Source organism: Mus caroli, chromosome 18 (assembly GCF_900094665.2).
Source record: "Mus caroli chromosome 18, CAROLI_EIJ_v1.1, whole genome shotgun sequence".
In the NCBI taxonomy this organism is placed as follows: domain Eukaryota; kingdom Metazoa; phylum Chordata; class Mammalia; order Rodentia; family Muridae; genus Mus; species Mus caroli.
In genome coordinates, this window is record NC_034587.1 from 39,957,711 (window position 1) to 39,969,662 (window position 11,952).

Consider the following 11,952-nt stretch of genomic DNA (forward strand, 5'->3'; position numbering starts at 1 on the left):
TCTTTCTTTCTTTCTTTCTTTCTTTCTTTGTTTCTTTCTTTCTTTCTTTCTCTCTCTCTCTTTCTTTCTTTCTTTCTTTCTTTCTTTCTTTCTTTCCCTTTCTTTCCTTTCCTTTCCCTTTTCCTTTTCCTTTCCCTTTTTCCCTTTCCCTTTCCCTTTTTCCCTTTCCCTTTCCCTTTTTCCCTTTCCCTTTCCCCCTTTCCCTTTCCCTTTCCCTTTTTCCCTTCCCCTTTTCTTTCTTTCTTTCTTTCTTTCTTTCTTTCTTTCTTTCTTTCTTTCTTTCCTTCCTCCTTTCTTTCCTTCCTTCCTTCCTTCCTTCCTTCCTTCCTTCCTTCCTTCCTTCCTTCCTTCCTTCCTGTGCTGAGGATTAACTCAGGTCCCCATGCAGAAAGCACAGCAACCACTGAGCCATCTCCAGCCTTGAATCAGCTAATATATGGATACGAGTAGGGATTATTAACATGTTAGAGGGGAGAGAATGAATATTCTGAGAAGGACAGGGGGAAAGATGTTGAACCATTCTGCGCATAGAGTTGGCATACACACAACAATTTATTTTATTCTTTCAATTGCTCACTTGCTTCTTGGCCCCTGCTTTATTGCTAACAAACATTCAGTTACTTCACTGTGACAAATACTAACCCGATATGCAAATATATTTGTAAGACAAAAGACAAGCCTCATGCACATTCTGTTTAGGCCTATATACTGATATGCTTAAGAAAAGTTATCAAACATGTGTCATATCTCCAACCACTCAGCAGATACCTGTGAAGGGCTTCATTTCAGGCTGTTTGTCCTGTGAAGAACTTGTCTGCCCAGGAAGGACGTAATACTTTTGGTTGTGACTTCAGAGGCATACTGCAAGCCTTGGGCTTCAAATAAAAATGATGCTAAGTAAATATCCATTCTCATTATCAGCACTATCATTGTCTAATCAAGATGGTAAGAGAAAGCAGGCAGGAAGGACTGATGCTTAGGAAACAGCCCCCTCTTTGAGGAAGGCAGGGAGGGAGCCTGGGGGCTCACTCTTACCTATTAATGAGACTGACAACAGAACTCATACTTTCAAATTAGCTCAAAAGCCAAGTCATAAGAATCCAAGTGATTTCCCCACTTGGTAAAAATGGAGAGGAATAGAGGTCACTATATAACACCAGGGAACATTGAAATTCCACTTTCATCAAAGTCCTCTCTACTTTTTGACATCTCTACTTGCAATGATTTTCCTCCCCAAATCTGTCATATTAAAATGAGTCACTCAGTCCCTTAATCTCCCTTTGACCTTTCCCTGAGGGACCCCACAGAGCACAGGCCTTGATTTATAGATTCCTATCCATTTTAGAAAGGTAAAACTGAATTCAGCAGAGTGAACTGGAGGGACTTGGCCTTCCTTTCAAATAAATACAATAAATGTACTTGAGTTGGTAGCTCAAGTTCCAGGCCTACAAGCTAAGCTCATAAATCCTTTCGTGAAGCAAAGTGAGACCCTAAAGAGAAATGTGCCGGCCAGATGTTCCACAGAGGTGGTGCCGGTTCAGTGTTTTCCGTTTTCCTCTCACAAAGCCCTGGGTGAGGTTTTATGAATCCAGGGGTTAACCTAACTCCACATCTCTGTGGTTATAAAGAGCAGGGGCAACAACATGGTGGAGAGCAGGTGGGTTTGAGAGGCAATATTAACTCTGCACACATGAAATCACAACAAATATAAATATTTAATTCTAATGTTTGGAAAGGAGGATTTCCTTGAGAGTTGGTTTTAATGCATATGTAAATTAATTATGACTCATGACATTCCTTGCACAAATCATTATTTCAGAAAATGATGCGATCACTTAAAAACAATATTGACATTTTGAATGTTACAATAGTCTTAAAGGTGTATTGCACAATATTTTCTCTCTCTACAAAGAGGACCTTCCCCTATGAACAAGATGAAGTGCAAAGTACTGGCCACATGGCTTTAGTTGGTCATACATATGTGAATAGGGTTTCAGAGATGACCATCAATGGAGTCTTTTGGGAAGGATTGGCAGAGGGTAGCAGTTTACAAAAATACCCCCCCCTAGGACCTCTTCACACACAAAAAAAGTTAGTGATTTTTGTGTTTTTGTAGAAGCCATTTTTTTTTAACATCTCTGGACACATTCTAATTCAGTTTATGCCTGTAACCATCATTTGATTTCCTAGTGTGGCTAGCTAAAAATAAAAGTATTGAAAATCTGAGATACAATTAGCCATTCATTCAAATGACTAAGGACATTATTGTGGATCAGTTTGATTACAACAATTTAAGAAAACACACATTCAGAGATGACACTGGTGAAGAATATGTTGCAAGATGGAGACTAAGCAAAGGAAGGGGCTTTATGAACAAAAAACCCCTATGTGGGTTAGACTGCATTGTGACATAAAAACGTAGGTTCAATAGCCCGGTAGAAGCTCCAAGGAGACTTGGCAGGAGCTGATCCATCGGCTGAAGGTGGGGGCCTGAGTACTGCAAAGTCTTCTCCAGCTCAAAATCAACTCCCCGCTAGGTTACTGCTCTCAGCATTCGAGTCAACAATGACTTCTACAAACACCATTATCATAAAGACATTCCAGTTGAAGCATACATTTTTACACAAGGCTGGGGTGTCATCATCTCTTTCTTCATTCTTATTGTTTTTTAACAAGAAAACTCCATGGCTTTATTTTCTACCCAGCCTCGAATGTCTTTACTTCTTGTCTCTACATCAGTCTGGGCCACACCATAGCCATTTCCATTTGGGTAGCTACGATAGCCATGTCATTGGTTTTTTACCTTCCACCTTTGTTCCTTGAAATCTAATGTACTCTGTTAAGTAGCCAGAGAAAACTCATGTTAGGAAATGTAAATTGGAATACACTGGGTTTCTAGATAAAAATCCTTCAATGTCTTTTCATTGTATTCAGAATAAAATCAAAATTGTTCACCCTGGCACTTAACTAAAATCATCCCTCCCACAGTGTTTTGCAGACTTAGCCTTTCTCATTCACCTATCATACTTCTATCCTCCTACCTGATCAACTTAGAGAATTCTCTCTCTCTCTCTCTCTCTCTCTCTCTCTCTCTCTCTCTCTCTCTCTCTCACACACACACACACACACACACATATGTAGAATTTCAGCCAACTTAACAGTCAATCTTCATCAAAGATGTTCATCATGTAGTTTATAATAATGATTGGTGTGGTAAAATATGTAATAGTAAGAAATGTTATAGGGTTAACCATAAACTTCTGATTAGATTTAAAACCTGCCTAGTGTTGTAATTCGGATCAAGAGTACACAGAGTGTTCACAGGCTCCAGGGGGTAAATGTGTTATTATTTTATGATGTGAATATAGCAGCAGACAGCCCTTTAAATCCTATCTCTCTATCCTTTGATCAGTTCAGCTCTTGGACCTTATTAATGAAGTCTCCTTTTACAATGGATGACTATTATCACAGAAACTCCAAATTTGTCCAAGTGTAGAGAGTAGGTATGGAGTCCCCAGCCACAAGTTAGACATCTACTTCACATACCCATCACCACACTGCTCATGGACCATTGTGAGATAACAGCATAGAAAGGTTCTAAGAGCCAGAGGTCAGGAGGAACAGAATCAATTTCTTCTTGACATGACGGGACCACCGCACCCATGAACTCTCAGCAGCTGTGTTGCCAGCAGAAGACCCACAGAAGAGCAACTCAGCCAGCATTTACAGCATGGGAACAGAAGAAGCTTACAAACTCTAACCCCTAACTGGGAGCTAGTGACACTTGATAGCTTCTGGGGGAGGGAAAGTCAGTTTTCTTTAAGTATGGAGCTCCTGGTGGTTTGACCACACTCCAATGGATGACCTAATTTGTATTGCACATGGGCAATACAACTTGGTGTATACAACACTTGGTGTATTATAAGAAAGAAAGTGGACATGAAGGTCAGAAGGCACAGAGAGGTAGGGGTGGACCTGCAAAGAGTTAAGGGGGTGATTATAATCAAAATGTCTTGTATGTATGTATGTATGTATGTATGAAATTCTCAAAGAATTAATAGAAATAATATATTTAAGAAAAAAAGATGTTCCTTTACCTGAGTTTAGCTGTCACTGTCAGGTGCAAACCTACAGAAGAATATGGTCAGTCATTACATTTGCTTGATAGACTCAGTGGGTTCTTTTGCTTTTCAGGTCACCACTTGGTCCATACATTGTACTATGTCTTGATTTACCACCATAGAAATAAGCTACTATTAGTTCCTTCCCTTCTGCCCAAGGTCTGCCATGTGTCTTCTCCTTGCTAATATCTAAAAATCATGAACACAAAAAATCATGAACACAAAGGAAATACCTTTTTTCAACACTGCCCCACCCCCACCTCCACCCGTTTCTAGTCAATGCTTACAATGCAAACCTCTGTCTGCTTTATGCAACCCAAGGACCCTCCCTGCTCATGCTAAGCCATGCTCTGCCACTCAGCTGCATTCAAGCTGCAAGGAAACTCTTTTAAGAAAACTCTCTGCCTTTTCTTGTACCTCATCCCTCTAGAACCGATAAAGTCCTGCTTTTATTAAAAAGTAAGTTTGTGAGAACCTCCGAGCTCACCTGGGAACGTTTTGTGTCCCCTTCCTTTCCCTGAAATTCTGAAGCCAAAGCTGGGGTTGAGAGCTGGTAATGGGACTCATTAGTTTTATTCACTTTGAAGTGGTGACAACAATGAGTGCTGGTTTGTACCTAAATATTTGTCCTCAAACCTGACATTAGCCACAAAGCTAATATCTTTAAGGACAATTGTATTTTTGAATTACTTAATACCTAGAAACACCAAAAGGAAAAGCTGAGGTTTTAATCAGGCTGTGCCTGCTTTTTACTTATACTTTTTTTTTTTTTTTTTTTTTTTTTTTTTTTTTTTTTTTTTTTTTTTTTTTTTTTTTACTATTTCTACTATTTTAATGTTCTCTTCCTTTGAGGGTATAGTAGGTCTCATTATATTTAATTTAATAGTTATGTGTCCTTGGTAGAGAGTGACAAGGGAAACACGTGATGCCCCTGGCTTCTTCTTTAGCTGCCTTGTGGCTATTGACTTTCCAGTGTCAAACCCAAGATCTGGCATCATATTGGCATCCAAGATCCACAGCCTCAGTGACTGAAGCATGCAGCTACTATGTGGTATGGCGGGTATCCCAAGTAGAGTTCTCTTATTATGGAGTCATGGTACACAGCTGTATGGCTCTCCACTGACTTCTCTCACTTGAGTATTGTGACAATGTTTCCTGGTGTCTCTCTTTGGCCCTTGCAACGTGTTCTCCTTGATTGCCATTACCTGTGTTTGTAATTTTTTTCTCACCAAGTATCTGTAGCTTTCCCTAACCTTTATCTGCTTCAAGCCAGGGGTCATTCTATGTCCAGCATGGTGTAGGAAGACCAGAACCCAAACTCAAATGTGTGCCTTTTCCTTACTTAGTCTTTAGCAATCATTGGTTTAAGTGGGAACTTACGTCAATAGATAAGCATCCTCATTTAATAGAAATGTTTAGAGTTTTGCTTAAGGACACACATGCATGGCAGAATTGCTGTCAGAATCTCACCACCTTGGTCCCTTCACAGTTTTCCATAAACAAATTAGGCTACAAATTCAACATTGACCCCATGACTTCCAACTAATAATATTCTGTAAGCTTTTAGCACAATCTTCTATCACCATCTAAACACAGGAAGACCCAAGGTAAAGGAAAGCGAACAGAGTTAAGAACTGCAAATGACCAGTCTGGTTTTCCTCTTCTCTCCCTGAGATCCACAGTTGTCATCCCTCCCTGAGAATGCAGAGTATTTGACACTAAAGCATTGAGCAATTTGACCCCAGTGAATGAATACATGTCATCCTCACAGTCTACCTCTGCTTTCACAGATGCTGTCTCCAGCCTGGGGTGTTAGAATCTCCTCTCCACCACTCCTGTCCTCCCACTCACCTTCCCCCTACCCAACGCCCCTGGCTTCCCCTGCAAACATATAATCTGGTCCACCTGCATTCTTGTATGTTTAAGCTCCAGCAAAGAATCAATTATGGGAATGACAGAACTGCCAGAGAGAATTATGACTTCACTGCTTAACAAGCGTGTGAATTCATTGAGGGGGCTGAGAGGCAGATGAGCAGAAAAAAAAAACGAGGAAGAAGAATATGCTTGCAGAGCAGCAGGCTTTGGGCTCTGCACCCTGTCTGCCACTTGTCAGGGATGGATTTACCAGCCTTTCCAGGCGCAGCCACCTTAAACTTCTTTTCATAGCGCAGGCAGATTTTTTGCCTTTTATCTCACGTGGTAACAGGAGGAGTAATGATGATAAGCTGTGGATAATGATATCGCCTGCCCAGCACTTTGAGTTCCTGGGTAGGTGCACCATGTGCGCTGAGCTTCTCTCAGCTCTGCACACCACTTGCACTTTCATCCTCTAAGGATTTCACCTGTTATGGCAAAGGCTGAACCTTTTAACCAAGTTCAAGAAACTCTCTTGAGTCCCCTCTTACCTCTGCTTTCTCAGAGTCTCATTATGCTTTGGACACTTCTGGAATGGATTATCTATATTTGGAGGGGTCTTTTGCTTGTTTGTTTCCTTTTGTGTTTTGTTGTTTCTCTTGTGTTCTCGTCTTTCAATATGATTATAAACTGTATTTCTTCTGCTTTTCTCCCGGGCTAAATCATGTGCTCCTCTAAGATACAAATGTATTTTTATTACAAAGTTTGTTGTAAGACCCCACACTGGGTGGGGTTCCCTGTCATTTGCATCTCTGTGTCCTCTACTTTCTAGCTCATTACTCATAGTGACTAGTTAAACATACACTTTGATATGGTTTCAGAGTGTAATGTCCCCCGACGGGCTCACATACGTAAACCCTTGTTTACATGCTTGGTGGCACGTGTTTTGTGTGGTTTCAGAACCTTGGAGACACGGGCTCTGGCTGGAGGACATGGGTTGCTGGGCGGTAGGCTTTGAAATTTACAGTCCTCCATGATGCTTCCTTTTTCTTGCTCCCAAACCTTCTAGATATGTGCAAGCACCCTCCTGTTCCTGCACCTATCCCCATGCATTCCTACCATATGGACAACAGTCTCAAACACTGAGCCAAACTCCCCCTCCCTTCCCTTATATTGCCTCCGGTTAGGTGTTTGATGGCAGCAACAATAAAAGTATCAAAATATACACCCTTTGTACTAGATGTGGCCTCTGTGGAAATTGGCACTATTCCTAATTCGCCTCTGTTCCTCTAGCATCTAGTTGAATGCCTGACACATAAATCGACCCTGAATAAATGAATGGAAATCAATTATATGCAAAATCTACAGGAGAGTTCCATTTTTTTAAGATGGGGAAAGAGGTTAAAAGGGGTTAAATAAGTTGCCTAAGGGTGCACAATTAGCATATTGAGAAGCCATGCTTTGAGCTCAAGATGGATTTCCAAACCCATAGTTTACAATCACATTGCAACATTAATCTTTGTAATGTTTCTTACAGCTATCACAGAAAAAAAATTAGTATAGACTGTTTATCTTAGAGAACAAATTTACAGAAAAGACTGCCAGGATCCCAGAAACTGATCTTTCTCTTGTCTGATGTCATTGCCACAGGAAAGAATCCAGGTGCGTTGCCTCTCTTGTACAACCTGAAACACGGCTTCTGTCTCTCAACCATAAGTAGTGGTTCCAGGCATTATTATTATTTGACTCTGCCTACACATCTACATAGAAAAGAAAAAAAAAGAGAGAGAGAGAGAAAGAGAGAGAAGAAAAGAAAGAAAGAAAGAAAGAAAGAAAGAAAGAAAGAAAGAAAGAAAGAAAGAAAGGAAGGAAGGAAGGAAGGAAGGAAGAAGGGAGGGAGGGAGGGAGGGAAGGAAGGAAGGAATAGAAAAGAAAAAGAGAAAAGAAAAGAATATAGTGTGTTTCTTACATTCTTTGGTTGCCCAGGCAACAAAGACAGACCCAGCTGAGACAAGCCACAGCATCTGTACATTCTTCCAGACTGATGCCTGCTTCTGTGGGGCAGCCGCCAACTGTGTTAACAACACACCCTTTTAAAGTGTGCCATACAGAGATTCATCTGGACACAGGTTTCTAAATATCCCCACAGATAGCTAAACGATAGCTCCAGATTCTAACAGTGTGGTCCAGTGAGAAGCCCAATCTTTGATCTACAGGTGAAAGGCTTACTAGTTCAATTTGGAAGCTTATCTCAAGGGGGGACATTGGCCATTGAGTTATACATTTGTTTAAAAAATTGAGTTAGTTCATTCAATGGCAGCTGCTGACACAGCCTGTCTCTTAATAGCTGTGTCACTTTCCATGACATCCTCATCATGAATTTGTTCATCTATATAATGGGCTTCTAAACATGAGTAATTGCTTAAGATACATTAGTGAAAACGGAGAAAATGTGAGTATGGAACGTAATCGGCGACATAGAACCAGTATTTAAATGAAAGTGATTATTGGGGATTTTTGTTTTTGTTTCTCTATGTGAAACAGCATGGAAAGATTGTATTTTTCTTCCTTTGAAACTACTTTAAATTTTGTGAAGTAACAAATTAGCTTGGTGTTTGCTCCTATAACTAGTAACATAGGTTTCAAACTCTTGGTGTGGGCTGTCTTTGGTCTATACAATAAAGCCTTTACCCAGCAGAGCAGAGCACAAGATTTACCCAGTGGGGGCTGAGGAAACGTGCTCAAAGCAACAAGCACGGTATGTGCAGACAGGAGAAAACAGTTTGGGATCCAGAGCTCTGGTAGAAAGCATGCTTTCTAAGTGGGCTCTTCAGGGAAGGCAGCGACACTGCACGTGGTTCCATTCAGAAGCACTTCACAACGGGCTTAGTGAGGCACGGGACGCTGCTTTTTGCTATATAACTGCATGTCTGTCAGTCTCCCTCAGTCAGACTGATAGCCAGATAGATGCTAGCTGGCACATATATGTAAGAGGAAAAGATACTGACTATACACAGAGAGGCCCAGATCAGGTGGAAGTGTCTACCAGCCTGTTCCCAGCTTTGGGCACTTTATATGTGCATAGGATTATGTAGACGTGTTTGTGTTTATGTGTGCCTGTATGTATGCATGTATATGTATATGTGTGTACGTGTTTATGCATATGGGAGTGAGTGAATGATTTAGTTCTATCTATCCATTCATCTTTTTAAAAAAATATTCACATACCCTTTTTCATTGTATTATAAAGCTATTCTTCAGGCATAGTTTATAATTTTTAAAGTAAACATATCCTTTGACCATAAAAACCTCTGAAGAAAATTTAAATGAAATAAAATATGTCCATGATTATTTCTGCAAACTAAACCATTTATGACTTAAAAAAAAAAAAAAGAAAGAAAAGAAATCTGATTTTTTGTTTGTTTGTTTGTTTGTTTTGTTTGAGTTTTGTTTTTTGGATTTTTTTCTTTTTGTTTTTGTTTTGGTTTTTTCGTGGGTGGTACAGGGTACAATGTATTAGCTATAGCCTTTGTTCTTGAGGTTTTAAAAAAAAATCTAGAGAAACAAATCCAGAATGAATAGCCTCCAAATACTTAGTTACAGAGCTAGCACCAGTGATTAATATTTCCAAACAACCTAGAATTTTCTATTTTCAAAAGCGCACCTCATGGAGTGCTAATTAATAAAAGATGTCTTATTAATGTCCATATAATAATTACCCAAACACAATTCCATCTGCTAAGTAGTCAGCAACAAGACAAATGACTGTGTTCAGTTAAACAGATTATCAAATGCCTTTGGGAGTACAATCTAATAGCCCCAACTAAACCATGAATCAAATAGCCTCTCCTTTTGCCACGTGGGCAGACAGCAATGATACCATCTCCTGTGTGAGGGATGACAGAGCAGAGGAGACACGTGGCATCTCACTCTCTCTAGAGAACATGATCGTGCAAATGACATGGCTCATGTGTCTGTCTCTTACAACCTCTGTACTGAAGTGTAAGATATGGTTTTATAAAAAGACACAAGAAAAAAGGCCCCAAAGATGTCACTTCCAGTTAACCACTATCCTACCCACAGCATTCGGTGAAGTTTCTCAGGGCCTAATACAGAGAAGGGATTTCATCTTCCTGAGGCTATGTCATTTCAATTCTGCCTCTCTTGTGACATTCATTACCTGCCTGTCGCACAGCTTGTGACAGGCACCTTAACAACAGAGACCACCTCTTTTGAGCCTCTTAGAGTTAACAACAATACTAACAATGACAACAAACTGTGCCTAAGAACCATATCTAGTGACGTTAAGTCACTTGGATGTTAAGTCACTTTCATTTAACGAGCTGCTAATTCTTTATAATGTGTCACTTCTTTTTCACAAACAGTGCATCTTCATGTTCTGTATGACATGTCAGTGCAGATGAATGACAAAGCTTGGATTTGTTCCTAGATGTGGAAGTATCTCAGGCTATGCTCTCAAACACTACACGGACTTGTACCTGCTCCACGCAATGCCTAGGACATGGCTAAGTAGATAGCAGATATCGGGAAGAGTTGCACCCTCATCTGTAGTTTCTGCCTGTGTGTTTGTTCTTCCCGTGATGTCAAAGGCTATCACTTGCACTGTGAGGACTGGTTCTCCAAAAGTGTCTGGGAAAGTTCATCTTACCTTTTTGTCATCCTTGTTAGCATAAACATCTCTCCAGGGCTTTCAGTATTTGTCAGAATGATATTCACAATTGGCCTTTTCTACCCCTTGTTGTTCTGGAGTTACATGTTGGGCTGCCAACTAGGTTTTAAGAGGTATCCCAGTGTTCTTTGTACTCCCTCCCAACTCCCTTCAGCATCCTAGGGCTCTCCAGCCTGACAGGGCAGGAGTCTAGGGCCTAATTGCCACTGACTTCATAATAGTCAATGTTTCCTGTTGATGGGGTAATGGCTTTTGCTAGTTTAATCCTCTCAGTCCACAGAAATTTCTTGCATCCTGATAGTAACACCTCTGCCATGCATCCCACATACTCTTGGAGGCAGTACACTACACTCTTAGCTCTAGTATAAAACCATGGTTGGTTTAGGCCAATAAGCACATGCTCAGTTCAAATGGATGACTCAATTCTGACCAATGAGAGACAAGGGGATGATTCCTGACTCAGAAACCCAGCAGCAGACTTCTTTTTACTCATCACCAAGCAATCATGCGGGATGAGTAAAGATCCAAGAGGTTCATGAATCCTTTTGGAACCCTGAAGGAATCCAACTTTCAGAATGAGAAAGATGGAGTAAAAGGCTAAGGACAAAAATGGGAAAGGAATGGGTTTGGATGATGAACTTAGTCAAGCTTAGTGCCAAAGCCTGGACTGCATCCAAGTTTGTTCAGGAGGTGAGAGCTGTGATTCTTTCTCTTGATCAAGATGGTCTCGAGATCCAGATTTTTTTTTCCTCCGATATCATCGATACTGGAAGATTTTTAATAAACATGATTTAATAATCCTAAGTGGCAGCTCTGGCCATTTCCTGTTTCTTGCTCTTTGTCATATCACACCCCCTCCCCCAGAAATACAACTCTCACAGTAGTCTGAAGGACCAGAGGACCCCTTACTGGTTCATCCAGCACTCAGCTGGGAAAGCCCTGGTAGAACTGATTGTGTGTTTTAGGTATGATCACACAGTGCCCTCATGTAGGTTGACAACAGGGAAGCCTCCCCACTGATTTTTCTATGGTTGTCACAAAGCCTGATTGTGAAGACATGATGAGATCACTGCCATGGGGCCAGAAATCACAGTACACTCACACACAGCCCAGCCCAGCAAAACCCATGTGGCCCCTGCCAGGGTGCCATTTATATTAAAGGTTTCCAAAATGGACCGATAATTACCAGCTCCTTAGAAAAGAGTGTTCTCTCAGATTTATGAAGAATATCTCCATCACCTCACCTTAGAGCTCAGAGATCCCTGAAGAAGGAGGAGGAGGAGGAAG

General features: G+C 40.7%; 1 protein-coding gene across 7 annotated transcripts in view; it reads right to left on the minus strand.

Moving 5' to 3' along the window:
- Positions 1 to 11,952, minus strand: part of Ppp2r2b (protein phosphatase 2 regulatory subunit Bbeta) — a 404,944-nt gene that overhangs the window by 280,707 nt on the left and 112,285 nt on the right. For 2 of the 7 annotated variants that reach the window (XM_021150236.1, XM_029471972.1), the window contains exons 1-3: positions 10,645 to 10,818; positions 4,098 to 4,128; positions 769 to 875 (exon numbers count right to left, since the gene is read on the minus strand). The exons of 4 other annotated variants lie outside the window; for them this stretch is intronic. In XM_021150236.1, the coding sequence (XP_021005895.1) occupies positions 769 to 784 (16 nt within the window). In that variant the 5' untranslated portion in view covers positions 785 to 875; positions 4,098 to 4,128; positions 10,645 to 10,818. Of the gene's footprint in view, positions 1 to 768; positions 876 to 4,097; positions 4,129 to 10,644; positions 10,819 to 11,952 lie in introns of those variants that run through there. One more of the 7 variants, XM_029471974.1, reaches the window with a different exon arrangement.